We start from the raw sequence: 21,116 nt of genomic DNA on the forward strand, positions 1-21,116 counted from the left end.
GCCCAATGTATGACCTATGACATAGGAAAGGATATTAATAAAATGAAAGCAGAAAATGTATACATGTAAATTTTTTGCAAGAAAACTTACTCATTTTATTTACCAAGTAGTTCAACAATCTTATTACAAAAGTGAAAATGATCGATACAAAATTAAAAATTGTCATGTTCAGAAAATTCCAAATATTAATCAGAAAATGTCTGATAACTTCAGTCAGTATCTATCAAGAGTACAAACAATTTATGGACCCTTTTTAAGAATTAAATTTTAGAGCTTTCATAGATTTAGGTTCAAAGTAAATTTTTAATCAAAGTACATATATGTCACCATATACAACCCTGAGTTTTGTTTTCTTGAATGGTTGCTCAGTTTATGCAAACTGTATGTAGGTCACCTAAAATTTAAATGATCAAGCAGCATGGCAGGGAAGCTTAAAATAATGTTAATGTCGACAGAATATAATGAAATAATTCAGGATTGATTTGGTCCATACCAGCATCCAGGGATGGTCTATGTGGGGATTTGACACTCTGAGTACTTTGCTCAATTTCTACTTTGATTAGATCGGTGTCATCTGGCTCTTTTCTAAAGGAGGCAGTTTTAGCTGCTTCACTTCTTGAGGCAACATCAGATTTCTTTGTCTTATTACTGCTTGTCATAGCTGGCTCCATAAGGTCCAGGAGATCCAAAGCTGGTGACAGAACTGCAATATTAAATGGTATTATTAAAAGTGAATGAACAGTAGCCCAACTAGTAAAATAGATTTACATTAGTTTTCATGTGGAAATATTTTGATAATGGCATTTCAGCCTTTTTATCTTTAAAATTACTTCTCATGAGTAATTTCTGACTCTGCTCGTCAGATATGTTGTAATTTCAGGAACATATTCCACACAGGTTTACGTCCATTTTTTTAAATGGCTGGAATATTACATGCATTTGAATCAGGCTTCTGAAATGAAATAGACGAGACTCCAATCCAACACTATTAAACAGGATAATACAAATTATATTGTTATATAATTAGGATATATATTACAGACTTTATAAAAGTCTGTATCTAATCATTTTACAAGTAGATTCAACAACACACAATGAAACTTTTACACCATTCTCCCAGTGGGGAGGTCATGCTCAGACAAGTTAATGGGTAGAGAACAGCCATCAACACTGCCGCCTTAATTTGTCAGCCTGTTTCCTGCAACTGTAGGCTTTCTGATGAAAGAACTGCTCCTCTTAGGAAAACCAAAGACATTGGTAAAATAAGTTTATAGGTGTAATTGTTCAGCTGATTTGTTGCTGGAGTGCACCAGCAAAATACATCATGTTTACTATTTGTATCATATATAGTTGTCTTTGCTACAAAGATACTGTTTTCACATCTGCAATTGCTCTACGTGCTCTTTGAGAAACAGATATATAATTCCAGTCATGAATTATTTCTTCATTCATTGTTATGTCCTTCAGTATTGTCAGCTGTTGTAAGGCAAAATATTTACGTCAGGTGAGCAAAATGTTGTCATTTGATTGGTTAATACATTTAAACATGGGTAATTTTAAACTAATCTGCCTATTGAAAAGCTGCAGAATTGAACTGACCAGTGTTTTACAGCTGTCTGATTTAATATTCTATTGAAGTAAAATCAAACATATGGAAGGCTAAAATTACCCTCTTAATGCACTTGTCAATTACATTGTTTAATAAGTTACCTTTGGACCCACAAACTAATTCACAGCTACATTCAACACAAGGTTCTAAAGCAGTCTCGGCTTTCCACAGGGATCGCTCCCTATGCGACTCCCTTGTCCATTCATCCCCCCCCATCCCTCCGGGCACTCATCCCTGCAAACGGAAGAAGTGCTACACCTGCCCCCACACTTCTTCCCTCACCACCATCCCAGGTCCCAGACAGTCCTTTCAGGTGAGGCACCACTTCACCTGCGAGTCAACTGGGGTGATATACTGTATCTGGTGCTCCCGATGTGGCCATTTATACATTGGGGAGACCCGCCGCAGACTGGGAGACCGTTTCGCCGAACACCGGCGCTCAGTCCTCCAGCAGTGGCGGGATCCCCCTGTGGCCACACACTTCAATTCCACAGAGCACTCCCACTCCGACATGTCTGTCCATGGCCTCCTCTACTGTCAAGATGAGGCCACACGCAGGTCGATGGAGCAATACCTTATCTCCCGCCTAGGTAGCCTCCTTCCTGCCAGCATGAACATTCAACTCACAGACCTCCGTTGATACCCCTGCCTACCTCTATCCCTATCTATTATTTCAGTCTGGTTCTCTTTCTCTCTCTTTTTTCCCCCCTCACTATAATCTCCCCCCAGCCCCACCTTTCTTTCTCTTTTATTTCCCATAATTCTCCACCTTCCCCCTAGCCCATTTCCCTCCAGCCTATCACTTCCCAGCTCTCTACTTCATCCCTCCCCCCCCACTTCTTATCCCCCCTCGACCATCCCATGTTACTTCACTCCTGATGAAGGGTTTCGGCCCGAAACGTCGTCACTACCTCCTCCCATAGATGCTGTCTGGCCTGCTGGGTTCTGCCAGCATTTTGTATTCTAAAGCAGACCTGATTTTATGAATGGCGGTTAGTTACCACTAAAAACATCTCAAAGAAGTTTCACTTGCTTATTAAGTGGATTAACTGAAAATTTATTAATTGTTTAAGAACTTCATTATCTCAAGGACAAATCTTGCCTGATAACGTTTGACATGGTGAAAGGGCGAGAAAAATTTTGGTTTTGGTGACAACAGCGTGAACACTTATCACATCTCAATTTCATCATACAAAAACTAAAGAAACATGGGTAAAGCGCTGACAATGGACAAAGTGCTGGAGTAACTTGAGTCAGGCAGCACCTCCTGAGTCCCTCCAACATTTTGTGCGTTAACTCTGGATTTCCGGAATCTGCATAATCTCTTCTGTTTATGACTATACTGTCAGTATAGTTACAGTAACATCAATATTTTAAAAATATGCAATTATTGTTCTCCACATAGCTTCAGATAAAACCCATTTAATATATACCAGATAAAGCATACTTAAATACATCTTTTTGCTACTTGCTGTTCACTTGCCCAACTACAGAGTTTCACATCTATTTATCAAATTACCCTGAGGAATTAAATAATTTAATGCTAAATGAACAGAATTATTTATTGTTTACCCATTAATAAGTCTAAGAGATTGTGGGGTAAAAATTAATTGCAAGGCTTTTAACAATTGGTTTTTAATTAGGTGCTTGCACTCTCTTAATATGAATGTAGACTTTGATAGATTAAGATACCCTCACTAACCTAAATGCTATGGCTTCATAAATTACAAGCAGTTTGCTTTACCTCAGAGTATCCAAAGATTCAAATTTTTCCCTCCTGCATCTTCTACCAAAGTTTCAGTGAGAATCTCTCCTTGAGGAACCCCTCTAGTTATTCCATTTTCTTTCTCATTTTACTAGCACTTACTAAACTGTTGGTTGCCACAGAACTTCACCATGGGATCTCTTTTGTATCAACAGATTCAATCAAAACTCTCCTAATCAAAGCCAAATTTGAAGGTGAGACGCAGCTTGAAGAGGAGCAGAAATCATTCTTCTTAGCTTACTGGCAGACAAAGCAGAACACTGGCAATACTGAACAACACACATTTTTAGATAAAAGCTATGGATGCCTTATTTCACACCTGGATGTGAATTACAGACTATATTGTTGCTGGAATATACATCACATCAAAAGGGCACCCCGAAGACAAAAAAGTATTGTCTGTATTTAGATAGTAATTACAAAACACATTAGAACTTTGGCTTTATTATAAGAGGAAGGAAGTATAAAGAAGGGATATTTTGCTTCAACTGTTCAGGATTTAAAACAGTCATAGAACACTACAGCACAGAAACAGGCCCTTCGGTCCATCTAGTCTATGCCAAACCATTAATCTGTCTAGTCCCATCAACCTGCACCTGGACAACAGCCCTTCCCATCCAAGTACCTATCTAAATTTCTCTTAAACTGCATCTACCACTTGTGCTGGCAGCTTGTTCCACACTCTCACCACCCGCTTAGTGAAGGAATTCTCCCTTAAACATTTCACCTTTAACCCATGACCTCTAGATCTAGTCTCACCCAACCTCAGCGGACAAAAAAACCTGCTTGTCTTTACCCTATCTATGCCCCAAATAATTTTGTATACCTCTATCAAATTTCCCCTCAATCTTCTATGTTTTAGGAAATAAAGTCCTATCCTATTCAATTTTTCCCTATAACTCAAGTCCTCAAGATCCAGCAATATCCTTGTAAATTTTCCTCTGCATTCTTTCATTCTTATTGCCATTTTGCCAGTAGGTAGGTGACCAAAACTGGCCACAATACTCCAAATTAGGCCTCAACAACATCTTATGCAATCTCAACATAATATCCTAACTCCTGTACTCAACACATTGCTTTATGAAGGCCTATTTGTCAAAAGATTTATTTATGACCCTGTCTACCCATGACAACAGTTTCAAGGAAAGTATGGATCTGTATTACCAGTTTCCTCTGTTCAACCGCATTCCTCAATGCCCTACTTCCCACTGTGTAAGACCTACCCTGGTCGATCCTCCTAAAGAACAACACCTCTCATTTCTCTCCATTAAATTCCATCTGCCATTTTTCAGCACATTTCACCATCTGGTCCTGATCATGCTGCAACTTTGGATAGTCTTCCTCGCTGTCCACTATACCCCACATCTTGGTGTCATCTACAAATTTGCTGATCCAATTTACCACTTTACCATCCACAGATTATTCATAGGGATGGCAAAGAACAGACCCAGCACTAGTCACAGGCCTCCAATCGGAGAAGCAACCATCTATAACCACTCTCTGGCTTCTTCTGGGAAGCCAATGTCCAATCCGAGTTTCACTGTCTTGCCTTCATCACCTTTCCTTGTAACTTCCTTGAAAAAAAACTCTATATGATTGGCTAGAGACAACTTACCACTCTTAAAGCCATGTTGACTATTCCTAATCAGCCTCTGTCTATGCATATACTTATATATCCTTCGAAAACCTTCCAATAACTTTCCCGCTACTGAAGTCAAGCTCAGATGCCTATAATTTCTTCCACATCCCTTCCATAAATGATCCTATTGTAGTCTTTTGTTCATTTACAGACACCAGTGTAGAAAGCCATGTTGTTCACACAGAGGTTAATGTCTTGGTGAGAACTACATGCTAGGAGTCACCAGGTATGAGAGTTTATAGCCTGGGCAAAGTGAAAGAGCAGACCAGATGGTAGCAGTTAGCAGCTACACACAAGTTAAGCAGACTCACATGAGGAATCAAATGCGAATGGAGACATGAAAATGATTAAAACCAATGAATGTTGTAATAGAATATAAAGAAATCCATCAACAACCTGGGGCAAAGCTTTGTGCAAAATCTATAGCTCATCTTTTCCAGCGTAGCAGTGATGGCCAGCGTATTTTAAATCAAACGTCACACAATGCTCACCGACTAATTCTTCAGATATCACACTGCAGCCAAAGCTGAATCCATCCAAAATCTGGGCTTTGCAATAGAAGCTCAGCCAGGTGCAAGTCTTCAGAACTGAGTTTGAGGGTGCCAGCACAACTATTCTCCAATTTAAGGGATTGCTGGGCATAAGGCAGCAACTCCTCCGCGCACGAGTCTGCTGCTAACTCTCAGGATCACGGCATTTGTATCTTACCACCTCGAATCCGCCGACCTTCTTGTTGCTGTCATTCTGCCAGCCAGGAAATAACAGTGAGGTGCCCCAGTTGAGAAACCAGGTCATTCAGCCCAGCTCATGGCAATCTTCCAGGAGAAGACCTGCTGAAAGAAAGAGGCTTTCCATGCCATGCTGCAGCCTCTGCGGGTGTATTAGAGCAGGTAAAGTCACACAAAAGGCAGGGGATGAAAATGGTGGATGCTTTTCGTTTTTCATCAGTACAGAGGTCAGGTTGCTGACCTGACATTAGCTTAGCATTTGCAAGTGGTTCATGATCAGCAACAGAGGAAAGCCAGAAAGAAACTCTCCATGTGTATGACACACATGAGGAAACAGCTTGCAGCATTAACTTGCATAACAGCAAGAATATTGCAAGATAGAAGCGTATTTCTGCCCTGTCAAAGTGGTTTGATCTAGTTTCCACTCAGTAATACCAGGATAAGAAACAAATGGGTCACCAGAACATCTATTTAGGATTAATTCCATCATCACAGGAAGCTACAAGTGCATAGAAGGACTTGTGTTAGTATATTTAGAGACAATGAAGTTAGCTCCAGGATGGTCACCATGACAGCAGGGGATAACTCTAGAGTACCCTCCCTCCCCCGAGGCTGTCTCCCTGATGACAATGCAGATGTTCACAAAGCATATAATAGCAAGCTGGCAATGACGTAAATCTGTTGTTTTACATGCAGGCCAAGGGGATAGTTAATTAACCGAGTGTGAGATAAGGGGCACAGAAAGCTTCTGAAGTAATGTGGCTAGAGGAAATGATGAGCTGCTCTTGGTCTCACAACCATGGTAACTGAGGCCTTAATTGAACAAAGGACAATTTTAGGGATGAGACCATTAGACCTCAGTCAAAGGCAGTGTTGTTTATTGTGAATAAAACATTTGAGTTCCAAATCCATCAAATGGACTTATGTTTAAGTTGCATGAGTAGGTGCCTTTTGCTCAGTTGATTTCTTGAACTACACACTGAAATTTGAAGCTTTAATTTCAGACATCAGCATTTTGCTTTAAGGTGTTAGAGAAAAGATAGGGCCTTGAGCTGAAGTTCAGTTGCAAGTCAACGGACCTCAGTGGATAGTTAATTAACAATGCACCAGATAAATGCCAAAGGCCTCAGGAGAACTGTGCTAATTGGCAATGATAGGCTTGCTTCTGGTCTCATCACCATGACTACCAAGACCTTAAATGAGCATACAGCAACACACAAAAAGTGCTGGAGGAACCCAGCAGGCCTGGCAGCATGGAGAGGAATAAACAGTCAGCGTTTCCGGACAAAACCCTTCATTAGGACCAGGTCTGACTTACTGAGTTCCTCCAGCATTTTGATGTGTGTTGCTGAGGCTTCCAGCATCTGCAGAATCTATTGTATTTAAAATAAGCATTGAGCATATCAGACCTGAGCCAAAGATCACTGATTGTATGTTTTCTAATCTTGGGTTGGTTAACCAGTGGCAGTTGCATGGTAAAGATGCAATACCCAATCTACTTTGTGCTGTTATGGGTATTAAAATGCCATGATTTGTGCAAGTGGAGAGAGAAAAAGGACTATATCCTCATGATAAATGGACCTTTCTCTCCCAGTGGCAGAAAATAGCACAATTCTCTATATGCCTGCGTAGCAGGAGTGATTCTTTTGCATTGTAACACACTCTTTCTTCCCCATTCTTCTTTTCCACACTCTTTCATGAGCTGGAAAGGGTGCAGAAAACACAAGGATGTTACTGGGACTGAGAGGTTTGGGTAACAAGGACAAGCTGGATGAGCTAGGACGATTTTACCTGGAGCACAGGAGGTTGAGAGTGACCTTTTAGATGGTATATAAAATCATGAGGATAGTAGATAAGATGAAGAGTCACTGTCCTTTTCCTGAGATAGAGGGCATAGATTTAAAATTAGAGGGGGAGGGTTTAAAGAGAACCTTCAGAACAACATGGAGAGTGGTGATACATGGAGCAAGCTGTCAGAGGAAGTGGTAGAAGTAGGTACAATTACAATGTTTGAAAGACATTTGTACAGGTACATGGATGGAAACAGTTTAGAGAGATATGGGCCAAATGTATTCCTTGCCATTACTAAGAAGGCACGGCAGCACCTCTAGTTTCTTAGAAGTTTGTGCACATTCAGCATGTCATCTAAAACTTTGACAAACTTCTATAAGTGCAAGAGGAGAGTATCCTGACAAGTTGCATCACAGCATGGTATGGAAACGTCAATGCCCAAGAACGGAAAAGCCTACAAGGTGTGGTGGATGAAGCCCAGTACATCAGAGGTAAAACCCTCCCTGTCATTGAGCACATCTACAAGAAGCACTGCCACAAGAAAGCAGCGTCCATCATGAAGGCCCTCACCATCCAGGCTCTGCTCTCTTCTTGCTGCTACTATCAGGAAAGAGGTATGGGAACCTTAGATCCCATACCACCAGGTTCAAGAACAGTTGTCATCCTTCAACTATCGGGCTCCTGTACCAACATGGATTTCTTCAACCGTCTCAACTCTGAAACGATTCCACAACCTATGGTCTCACTTTCAAGGACTCCACAATTCACAATTTACTTTTTAAAATTTTGCACATTTGTCTTCTTTTGCATACTGGTTGTTTTTAAGTCTGTGTGTAGTTTTTCATTGATTCTATATACATACTATATACATTCTATATGGTGATATTTATGTACTTTGATATTAAGCGTACTTTGAGCTTTGAAATACAGACGAAGGGGACTGTCTTGAGTGGAAATCTTGGTTGGCCTGCAGGGTTTGTGTGAAAGGGTCTGCTTCTATGCTGGCTGTCTCTATGACTATTATTTCTGGCAAGGGACAAGCTTCCATAAATGCAGACCATCATGAATTTGGAGCCACGTGTTACGATACATTGCATGGTTCCTCTGTATCATCACAGGTAGTGAAAGTGTTGTTTCAAATGAGTTGCAGCACAATTTTCAAAGTCACGTTTTGGTGGTGCAAAGAGAGTCAGATCATCTAAGGAAGTTTGAATCTCCCAGCAGCTGTGGTTTAGTCTGGTGGTTCAGATATATACAGCACAACATAATGAACGTGTCACGTCTGGTTCCTAGACACCACATCCTTGTCACCTTGTGTTAGGCAAGATCACACACAAGAAGCACTTGCAGGGAGTGAATGTACCAGTTCTGAACAGTTATTACCCCTTCAACCTTCAGGCTCCTGAACCAGTGTGGATAACCTCGCTCACCTCAAATCTGAATTGATTCCACAAACTATGGACTCTCTTTCAAGGACTCTACAAATCATGTTCTCAGTATTATATACTTATTAACTTTTTTTTACATGTGTAGTTTTTTTTTGCACATTGGCTGTTTGTCAGTTTTTGTGTGTAGTTTTTCATTGATTCTATTACACTTCTCTGTTCCACTGTGAATGCCTGCAAGAAAATGGTAGTATATATGTTGACATATATGTACTTTGAAAATAAAATTATTTTGAATTCAGACGTGCACTCAAAAGCAGCCTGCAAAAGGATGAAAATCTAAATATTCATTTTTCTGAACATTAGGTTTTGCTCAGTGACAAAACTTCCCCCTATGTCACTGCTCCTCATACATATCTCAAACTGCCAAGAGGATTGGAAACAGTAAAAAGATACCCAAATCCTTTAAATTATGCATATCAGTCAGGGGTGGGGGGGGGGGGGGGTCTTATGTTGATAAATGTTAGATCAATCTGGACCCAGAAATTAACCCACACGTTTTTTAAAGCCACTATCACAGGTAATCTGAACCATTTATAAGATCTGTATTGAGCAAGAACTTTAAATGCTAGCTTCCCAGAAGAACACTATCAGGCTTTTACACTGAAACTGCCTTTGTCGGTTTAAGTGAGCCATTCTCCATTGAAGCACTGCACGTTTCTGCTGTTGTTATTATGTCTGCAACCAGCTTTTAAATTCACTTAGTTCCATACAAGCAACATTCTTCCAAACTTCAGGGAGGATACCATGAATGAGAGGACATTGCAGAGCTGGGAGGGCAAAGGAAAGAGCCAGAGGTAGGCAGACCACAAACAGCCTGGTGACATTGGATCTGCCATGTTCTTTGTATTGGAGAACCAGCAAGACCCTCCAGGTGTTGTTAGTAGCGATGCAAGGACATTGGCATGTTCTCTGTGCCTGCAATTGGCTCTACTGCTCTAGTGGCCTGAAGGAAAAGCAGATATTGTCCTCTCTCCAAGTACAACATTTGAGTGAACCCCCCCCCCCCCCCCCCCAAGGCAGCAGCAGGTATCAATGTGTGACAGCGATCAGTAGCCTGGAGTGATCTCAAAGCTGAAGAACAAGAGTAGCCTCATCCCTAATCTCCACTGGCAAAGCAATAAAGACACGTGTGTGAAGTTGTACTCACAGAAACACATCCACTCTATCAAGGCCTTTCAATATTCGTTAGGTTTCAATGAGATCCCCCCCCCCCCCCCCATTCTTTCAAACTCCAATGAGTACAGATTTAAAGCCATCAAATTAACCCTTTCATTTCCAGGATTGTTCTCTTGAACATCCCCTTTATTCTCTCCAATGCCAGCACAACCTGTCTTAGATGAAGGACCCAAAATTGCTCATAATACTCCAAGTGTGGTCTGACCAAATCCTCATAAAGGCCCAGCATTACTTCTTTGCTTTTATATTCTAGTCCTCTCGAAATGAATGCTTTTTCATTTTATTCCGCCCATCTTGCCTGAGTGTTCCAGTTAAAGGCTTAACACCTGACCTGCATCCTTCGATAGACAGTTCCAAAAGCATTGCCTCCTCTGCACACTGCTCATGTTTAATAGTGAGCCTTCCTGTACGTTCACCTACTTTTCTGCACTTCAAACTGACCACACCTAATACTTCACTTGCTGAGCGGCAGGCATCAGAAACATCACAGGTAGCTATAGGAAACACAAGGTCACCCGAGACCTTATCTGCCCAAGGGTACAAGCAAGATCAGACACTACAAATCACCAGAACATTTGCCACTAGTCTGATCGTTAATGCAACCTCACACGTCTTAACCGTCTTGCCTGGGGAGGTCATTATCATGATTGTTCTTTGCTTCCTAGCAATAGGATTGTTGCTTGCTGCTTGCTACTATATGAGTGTTCTGAAAAACACCACCTTGACCATCTTGTGTGCAAATTTTGGACACAATAGGATGGATGTTAAGACCTTGAGTAAGGTTCAGAAAAGGTTCACTCAAATAGTTCCAGAGTTGTGGGACTCTGTGTAACACAAGCAGACTGGTGAAGATGACTCAGCAGTATTTAGTGCAGATAAGGTTGAGAGGAAATTTGATTGATATATTCAAAATCATTGCCTAAATAGCAAATAATTTACCCACTGTCAAAAAGGTCAAACACTGGACAGCAATATATTAAAGTGATCAACTAAACTTAGAAAACATAAGGACAAGTGTTTACATGCAGCAATTAATTATCTAGAATGCAATTCTTGAAAGAGTGCTGGAAATGTGGACAAATACCTCAGGGAAAAACAATAAAGAGACAGAGCATGGGAACTGAATCATCTTACACAGAGTTGCCATGAGCTGAATGATTTCAGCTCATACTTAATTCTTTCAATGAATTTTTTTCTGTATCTGTACATCATGGCAATGCTAGTGTTTACTGTCCAGCCACAATGGTCCTCACTATCTTTCTGATGATAGTGCCCCCACCGTGCTGTTTGGCAGAGAGTTCCAGGATTCAGATCAAGCGATAATACACAAATTATCACTTCCAAATCAGAAGTGGGTGTGCTTGGCAGGGGGATGTGCAGATGATTGTGCCTGAAGACCCTGTCCTTGGAGTTACAGGTTGTGTATCTGGGAGGTGTTGTTGGACTAGCAGAAGTGAGTAACCATGTGATATTTAGTGCATGGTATACACCGCGTCCACTTGGCTGGAGGGACTGACTGTTCAGCATGGTGGACGGTGTCCCAATCAAGTTGCTTTGTCTTTGATGCACCATCAATAACTCTTGGAGACGTGAGGCGAGATATAGGCTTTTATTGGCTGGAAGAAAGAACAAGCAGCAATTGACCACCACACTACATCCTGGAGACTGAGACCGGGGCTGTGTCTCCAATCACCTTTATACCGGGGTCCGTAGGAGGAGCCACGGTCAGTGGGAGGAGCCACAGGAGCAGTCAGCGGGGGGGCGTGTCCAGACAAGTATATGTAGTTCACCACAGTCTTGTACCATGCTGAACTTTTTTTTGAGTTATTTTGGAATGGCTCAGGGAGGCAATTGATCCAGCTTTCCAGCTTATGATTTGTGTCTTGTGGTAACGGTTGAGGTTGTCAGAAGAATCATTCACAACAGCTGACTTGCTCCATTTGAGTTTCTGTCAGTGGTGTCGGTAGTGATGTTGGTAGTGGAGGATTCAGTGAGGATAATGTCACTGAATATCAAAGACAGCCAGTCACACTCTCAGTGACCATTGCCCGAGCACTTGTTTCACAAATGTTATTTGTCTGGTATGAGCCCATGCCTGAACCCTGAATGTTTTCTAAAAGGCATTATGTTAAATTTGGTCATTGGCAAGGTAATTGAACTACATCTCTGAATGGCACTTGAACCAAATAACTTGCTAGGCCATTTTACTTGGCAATTGAGAGTCAACCCTGTTTGAGCATCTTGGTTGATGAGATTAAGGATGTTTCGATTAATTTTCTTGAATAATATCAGTAAGCAAATACTGTATGTTTTTACATTGAACATACAGTTTAAATTCAGACTTGCTTAAGTAATTTCCCAACAAGGTCTGTCAATTTCTGTCTCTGGAGCAATAGACCATACCTCTGTATACTAGTCCAAAAAACTTAATCTCTATGCCACCCTATTTATATGTAATCATATAAACCTGTGTGTAAACATTTATACATCCATCTTAGTACCTAAGGTTACAGTTACTAAGAACTCCCATATAAATGTTGACTAGTGTTAACACACTGAAGCAATTCTCATTTGATTGTTAATTTCCTGTTAATGACAAACTTAAAAAATCGATGTCATAACGTAAATACACTAAAGTGGAAGGTATTGATTTTTTTAGTGCATTTTAGAATCTGGCTGCATTGCAGCAAACAATAGGTGTATTTGAATTCGAAGTTAAACTTCACCTGAAAATTATTAAATTCAAGAACTGTTTACTTTTCCCAATGGATTAAGTAAACAACAGAGGTTAATTTAGTTTTTTTTAAAGCATAATTTTCCTTAAAGTAGGATGGTAATTCTCCACCTGCAGGGCTATAGAATTCTACCAAGAGGTTCAGTGGCTGAGATTGGGTATTAAGGGAATCAAGATGTCTGAGGTAAAAGAGTTGTCACACATTCATTGAATGGAGGTGCAGGTACAAGGGACATCTCATTCCTGTTTCTACATGAACATTAACAAAAAAGTGAGCAACAAACCAAACTGGAAAAACTGCAAGAAGATAAAGTGTCATTTATTCACATAACAAACCAAATGTTCAGCCACACACCATCTGCTGGAAGAACTCAATGGGTCAAGCAGTATTTATAGGAAGAAAGAAATTATTGACGCTTTGGGTCAAAACCCTGCATTAGGACTGAGAGTGGAAAGGCAGGTTGGCCAGCATCGAGAGGAGGAGAGTGACAAGAGTGCACTCTGAGGCATCAGTGAACTGAGGACGAGTGTAGGTAGGGGTGGTGTGAAAGATTGGTAAATGACAGATGGAGACAAAGAGAGAGTGGAAAAAGATCAAAAAGATAAACAGCTAAGAAAATCATAAACACAAGAGAATCTACAGATGCTGGAAATGTTGAGGAACCTACACAAAATGCTGGATGAATTCAGCAGGTAAGGCAGCATCTATGGGGAATAAACAGTTGATGTTTTGGGTCGAGACCCTTCATCATGAGCCCAAAATGTCGACTATTTATTCTTCTCCTTGGATGGTACCTGACCTGCTGAGTTCCTCCAGCATTGTGTGTGTGTTTCGAGATGGAGCAAGGTGGGAGGAGGCGAGTGTGAAGTGGAGGGAGATAAGAAGCTAATCCACTGCTGGACTCTGATCAGTAAAGAAGGTGAAAATGGGAACTGTTCAAGAAGGGAGATATGAACAAAGGTTGGAGCCAGATGCAAGGTAGGATTTGGGGTGGAGCGGACCTGTGTGTGAAGCTGGTGGATGGAAGAGAAGGAAGTGGCCAAAGATGGATGAAGAGGGCCTGGGGGAATGGAGTGTGGTGGTGGGTGGTGGAGTTCTTCCGGCAGATTGTGTTGCTCTAGGTTCCAACATCTGCAATCTCTAGTGAAACTAAACGTCGATGCTCATTTTAAATGAGGTGTCTTGTGTCCCTTGTAAAAAAAAATGACAAACCCCTTTCAGCTACATTAATTTGCAACAACTTAAAAAAATAAAGAAATCTCTACAAATTTCACCTGTTGCATTAATTGCATAAAAGGAAGCATTTCAATTCTATCTTTATATGTTCTAACTATACGGTTATGAAATGCACAAAAATATATTTCAGGCTCATTTCCATGCCGACTGTCAAATACCCAAATATATTAACCACAGTTTCCAGTGCTTAACCCATAGCCTTCTATGCTTTGGTAGTTCAAGAGCTTTTGCAGATATTTAAATGTACCCTCAGAGACAGTATTCCAACCATCCTTAAATAGAAAAATATCCTCAAATCCCCTCTACACTTCCTAATACTCACTTAAATGTACACCCTCTGATTTTAGACTCTTTACTCTGGGGGAAAAGTTTCTTGTGATCTAACACCACCATCCCCATCATAATAAGGCCTTCCAAATCCAAGCCATTTCTACATCTAGGAAAACAAACCCAGGCCTCCAGCTCCTCTCATATCTGAAAATGCTCCATCCCAGGCAACTTCTAGTGATTCTTTCAGAACTGATGGACATGAACAAATGGAGTCTGCAATGAGTAATTGATTGACTGCTGCCTACTCTGGACCCCTGAGATCCCACTCAATTGACCTCCTCTGACAGTCTTCAATGATTGAAGATAAACGGAGGTGTTATGGGGAAAGCATTCGGCCAAGGAACTGTTCAGCAAAAGACTACTGTGCAAGATGGGGTTAATCTGAATTAAAGCAATTTTGCACATTTTTGGGCCTCTTAATACCCATCAAAAAGTTCCACTAAGGCTACAGGAACTTGCAACACACCAATCAAGAACGCAGAGCTGAAACTTCAAATATCAGATTCACTTTGGCAAAGTGAAACCCAGCAACACTGTTCTGTAAATCTCTTAATGTGCAGCTCTCGCTTTTAATACAAGTTCTACAATCACCATTAGGGTGACCCACACCGATATTTTAATGCCATAAATTCCTCAGAAAGAAGCAATTTCCTGGCACCTTTCATAAACAGAGTAATATGAAATTTAGTGACTGAAGCAGATACCCGGCTGGCAGTTAAGACAGGCCAGATCTGTAGCTGAAGATACGAAGATAGTGTGGGCTCATGAAAGATTATGTTCCTTTCACGTGGAGGATGAAAGCCACACTGATTAGTTAAGACTGGATGGCTTGCTTCTATTTATAATGCCTACACAAGACATATTTTCCAGGGTCAGATTGCATTCTATACACAAAATTTCAATAATTGAGTATTAATGACATCAATAAATAAGGTTATTATCTACTAATTACACACTAATCATATGATTTATCTCTAATTTCCATAAACAGAGGCTAATTATGTTGTTTGTAGCATATTGATCTCAAGTAAAGCAATATACTGGATTGTCACCGGGAAAATATAATTTTAATTATTATTAGGGATATCCTTTAGTCTTGTAATACTTATGCTAATGGTCACCTGCTGTATTTGAAGTCGTCGTGCGAGAAACTCTGTCAGCTTTTGCTTCAAGTAGAAAATCATCAATTGATGGGCTCAGGAGGGGTCGACTCTCCTGCTGTTCATTCACCAGCTAAGGATAGAAATAAAAGCAGCAGTCAGATGAAGGAAGATGCAAGGAGGATGGAATTATACAATTAGATTACAGTGGAACTGCTTTATCAATATTTAAACATTTCAAATTGGGCTGCTATTTGCACACGCTCTTGAAATCTTTCGACATAAGCAGGCCAGGTTTTTGTTTCATAGAGTTAATCAATGTGATTTAAAAGACTATAAGCAATACCAAATATTCTTACATTCACAGCAGTGAAAGAAGCAAAATCAGGAAAGGGTAGTGTTGCCCTCAAGCCTGCTTCTCTATTAAACAGATCATGGTTAATCTGACCTTCTCCTTAACTCCATTTTCCTGCTCATTTACAACTCTCTACTCACCTAGCAACCCAAAATACATCGAGTTCAGCTATTAATATATCCAAAGATTCATCCTGAGCTGGGTAGAGAATTCCAGAGAATAAGAACAATCAAATAAAAATGTCCTCAACTCCTTTCTAAATAGATGATCCCTTATTCTTAAAATATGCCCCCAGTTCTAGATGCCCCCAAAAGGGAAACAACCTCAGCACCTACCTTGTCAATTCCCCGAGAATTCAGGATCACTTTAATTCTTCTAAACTTCAATGGTTACAGTGCCTGCTTGCTTAAACTTTCCTCATTCTAAACCCCTTCATGTAGTGACATTCTCTGAACTCTTTCAATCCAATTGTACTTTTCTTCAAATAAGGGAAACAAAATTATATGTGGTGATTTTGAATGGGCTTTCACCAATACAAAGCTGTATGTAAATTGGTTTGTTATTGTCACATATACTAAGGCACAATGAAGACTTGTCTTGCATACCATCCATACTCACATTCAATACAGCACTGAGGTAGCACACAAAGTAAAACAAGAGTGCAGAATAAAGTGTTAAGAGTTTAGAGGAGGTGCAGTACAGGTAGACAAAAAGGTGCAAGTTCAGAACAAGGTATATCGGAAGGTCACATCCATCTTATTGTATTAAGGTACATTCTATAATCTCATACCAGTGTGACAGAAGTTGTCCTCGAGCCTGATGGTATGTGCTTTCAGGCTTTTGTATCTTCTGCACAGAGAAGAGAGAATGCCTGCAGTGGGTGGGATCTTTGATTATACTGGCTACTTTACGAAGGTAGCGAGAAGTGTTGATAGAGTCCCTGGAGGGGTGGCTAGTTTCCACGATGTGCTGAACAGTATCCACAACTCTGCAGCTTATCGCCGTCATGGGCCATGACGCATCTAGATAGGATGATTTTTTTATGATGCGTCAATAAAAATTGGTGAGGGTCAAAGGAAAAATGCCACGTTCCTTTTGCAGAGGTGCTGATGAGTTTTCTTTGCTGTGGTATCAATGTGGTTGGAACAGGACATGTGTTGTTCACTCTGAGGAACTTGGAGCTCTCAACCCTCATCACCTGAGCATTGTTGATGTAGACAAGAACATGTACACTGCCCCTCTTCCTGAAGTTAATAAACAGCTTTTTGTTTTGCTGATATTGAGGGAAATGTTGTTGTCATGACTCCACGTCACTGCACTCTATCTCCTTCCTGTACTCCAACTCACAGTTACTGGAGACACAGTCCACATCAGTAGAATCATCTGAAACTTGTAGGCATTGGCCATGCAGTTATGAGTGTCCAGGCAGCAGATTAGGGGGTAGTACTTTCCTACTTTTCACTCCCACCCCCTTTACGAAGAAGGCCAATATTCAACTACACGTGAAATGTGCCCATGTACAATGGGGACCTGCCTGCTCAGCAGCATAATTCTGTCCCTCCATTGTAACTATATCCCCTGCATTATATTTTGGCCACCTACTTAAACCATCTGTGTCTACTGTATAATCTTTGGCATCCTTCTCATAACTTCAATCAGCTCTGGAACACCTGGACAAAGATGCAGAGATCTGGATGCTCTTTAAAGAAATCAGCTCGGCATTCAACACTATCACCCCTTTGAAACACATCACTAAGCTCCAAGACTTAGCGTGGAATATAAAAACAAGTAGATAATGATGAAGCTTTATAAGATACTAGTCAGGTCACACTTGGAGTTTTGGGCCCCGTATCTCAGAAAGGATATGCTATCATTGGAAAGAGTCCAGAGGAGGTTCACGGGGATGATTCTGGGAATGAAGGAGTTAACTTATGAGGAGTGGCTGGCAGCTTTGGGCCTGTGCTTACTGAATTTAGAAGGATGGTGGGGGCAGGGAGAAATCTCACTGAAACCTACTGAATGTTGAAAGGATTAGATAAGGTGGATGTGGAGAGGAACTAGAGGGCACAGCCTCAAAATTGAGGGGTGAGCCTTGAGGATAGAGGTAAGGAGGAACTGTTTTTTAGCCAGAGAGTGGTGAATTAGTGGAATGTTCTGCCACAGACAGCCGTGGATGCCTAGACCATGGGAATACTTAAAGCAAAAATTGATCATTTCCTGATTGGTCAAGGCATCAAAGGTTATGGCAAGAAGGTAGGTGTATGGGATTGAACTGGAACAGAGATCAGCCACGATGGAATGGCGGAGTAGACTGGATGGGCTGAATTGCCTAATTCCGCTCCCGTGTCTTATAGTCTTTTTTTAAATATATTTTTTATTCTTATTACAAACAAAAAAAATACAGCACATCCACAAAAACCACGACCTTAAGAAAATCAGATTAAATATTGAGCAGCAAAAGGGAGAAAAATATAAAGGCAGAAGTAAACATACACAGCAGAGGTGCACCGCACCAAAAAACCTCAGTCCTCACCCCGTAGGAAAGTCCAATACAGGGCCCCATATCTTTTCAAAGATGTCCCCTCTGTCCTTATTACATAGTCTCTGTCTCTCCAAATGTAAAGTATTTGCCAGTTCTCTCAGCCACAGATCATACAGAGGCACAGAGTCCATTATCCACATTTGCAGGATTAACTTCTTAGCAATTACCATTCCAAACAATAACCATTTTTTCATACTTATTGGCTGAAGATAGGGAGCTTGTTGCTCCAACGGTGGCTATGAGTGGGTCTGGTTCCCACCGCTTCCCATAAGCCTCAGAGAAACAGTGAAAAATACTTTTCCAGTATGCATAAAGCTTACAACATGACCAGAATGAATGTGACAAGTTACTGTTCTCAGATTTACATCTATTACAAACTGGTGAAACATCAGGGTAGAAGCTATGCAACTTTTCTTTGGAATAATGTAGTCTATTAGTCTTATAGTCTTAAGACTGGGCTTCGATATCTCCCTGTGTAACTGAATCCTTCATTTCCTCATCTGCAGACCCCAGTCAGTATGGTTTGGCAACAACATCTCCTCCACAATCACCATCAGCACAGATGCACCACGTTGCTGTGTGCTTAGCCCCATGCTCTACTTGCTTTACACCCAAGATTGTGTGGATACAGCTCCAATGCTGTGTTTACGTCTGCTGGCAATACCATAGTTGTTGGCCGAATCAAAGTTTGGCATACAAGGAGAACACTGAAAATCTGGCTGAGTGGTGCCACAAAAACAACCTCTCACTCAACGCCAGCAAAAACAAAGAGCTGATTATTGAATGCAGCAAGAAGAAACTGGAGGTTTCCAGTTCCAGCTCCAAAAGAGCTTACTTCTAGAACCCTTTTTAAACAATGGAACCACATGAGCAGTACACCAATCCTCCGGCACAATCCCCGTTTCTAATGACATCTGAAAGATCTCCGTCAGAGCTCCTGTTATCTCTACACAAACTTCCCTCAAGGTCCTGGGGAATATCCTGTCAGGACCCGGAGATTTATCCACTTTAAAATTTCTTAAAAGCGCCAGTACTTCCACCTCTTTAATTGTCATAGGTTCCATAACTTCCTTACTTGTTTCCCACACCTTACACCATTCAATATCCTTCTCCTTAGTGAATACCGAAGAGAAGAAATCGTTCAAAATCTCTCCCATCTCCCTCGGCTCCACACACAGCTGACCACCCTGATTCTCTAAGGGACCGATTTTATCCCTCACTATCCTCTTGCTTTTAATATAACTGTAGAAGCCTTTCGGATTTACTTCCACCTTATTTGCCAAACCAAACTCGTAACCTCTTTTAGCTTTTCTAATCTCTTTCTTAAGATTCCTTTTACATTCTTTATATTCCTCGAGCAATTCCTTTACTCCATGCTGCCTATATCTATTGTAGACATCCCTCTTTTTTCAAACCAAGTTTCTAATATCCCTTGAAAACCATGGCGCTTTCAAACCTTTAACCTTTACTTTCAACCTAACAGGAACATAAAGATTCTGTACCCTCATAATTTCACCCTTAAATGACCTCCATTTCTCTATTACATCCTTCCCATAAAACAACTTGACCCAATCCACTCTCTCTAAATCCCTGCACATCTCCTCAAAGTTAGCCTTTCTCCAATCAAAAATCTCAACTCTAGGTCCAGTCCTGTCCTTCTCCATAATTATATTGAAGCTAATGCTATTGTGATCACTGGACCCGAAGTGCTCCCCAACACATACATCTGTCAACTGATATATAATTCCAGGCAATTATAGACCTGTCAGTTTGACATCAGTGGTGGGTAAATTAATGGAAAGTATTCTTAGAGATAGTATTTATAATTATCTGGATAGACAGGATCTGATTAGGAGTAGCCAGCATGGATTTGTGCGTGGAAGGTCATGTTTGACAAACCTTATTGAATTTTTTGAAGTAGTTACAAAGAATGTTGACGAGGGTAAGGCAGTGGATGTAGTCTATATGGACTTCAGCAAGGCCTTTGACAAAGTTCCACATGGAAGGTTAGTTAAGAAGGTTCAGTTGTTAGGTATTAATGCTGGAGTAATAAAATGGATTCAACAGTGGCTAGATGGGAGATGCCAGAGAGTAGTGGTGGATAATTGTTTATCGGGATGGAGGCCGGTGACTAGCGGGGTGCCTCAGGGATCTGTTTTGGGCTCAATGTTGTTTGTAATATACATAAATGATCTGGATGATGGGGTGGTAAATTGGATTAGTAAGTATGCCGATGATACTAAGGTAGGAGGTGTTGTGGATAATGAGGTGGGTTTTCAAAGCTTGCAGGGAGATTTATGCCGGTTAGAAGAATGGGCTGAACGTTGGCAGTTGGAGTTTAATGCTGAGAAGTGTGAGGTTCTACATTTTGGCAGGAATAATCCAAATAGAACATACAGGGTAAATGGTAGGGCATTGAGGAATGCAGTGGAACAGAGAGATCTAGGAATAACAGTGCATAGTTCCCTGAAGGTGGAGTCTCATGTAGATAGGGTGGTGAAGAAGGCTTTTGGAACACTGGCCTTTATAAATCAGAGCATTGAGTACAGAAGTTGGGATGTAATGTTAAAATTGTACAAGGCATTGGTAAGGCCAAATTTGGAATATGGTGTACAGTTCTGGTCACCGAATTATAGGAAAGATATCAATAAATTAGAGAGAG

The 21,116-nt window shown here is 40.8% G+C and overlaps 1 protein-coding gene across 7 annotated transcripts in view; it reads right to left on the reverse strand.

Annotated features, from left to right (window-relative positions):
• Window positions 1–21,116, reverse strand: part of pex5la (peroxisomal biogenesis factor 5-like a) — a 171,855-nt gene that overhangs the window by 49,122 nt on the left and 101,617 nt on the right. For 5 of the 7 annotated variants that reach the window (XM_073041136.1, XM_073041137.1, XM_073041134.1 and 2 more), the window contains 2 exons: window positions 15,579–15,690; window positions 494–703 (listed from right to left, as the gene is read on the reverse strand). In XM_073041136.1, the coding sequence (XP_072897237.1) occupies window positions 494–703; window positions 15,579–15,690 (322 nt within the window). The remainder of the gene's footprint in view (window positions 1–493; window positions 704–15,578; window positions 15,691–21,116) is intronic. The other 2 variants (XM_073041141.1, XM_073041139.1) reach the window with 1 other exon arrangement.

Source organism: Hemitrygon akajei, chromosome 3 (assembly GCF_048418815.1).
Source record: "Hemitrygon akajei chromosome 3, sHemAka1.3, whole genome shotgun sequence".
Taxonomy (NCBI): Eukaryota; Metazoa; Chordata; class Chondrichthyes; order Myliobatiformes; family Dasyatidae; genus Hemitrygon; species Hemitrygon akajei.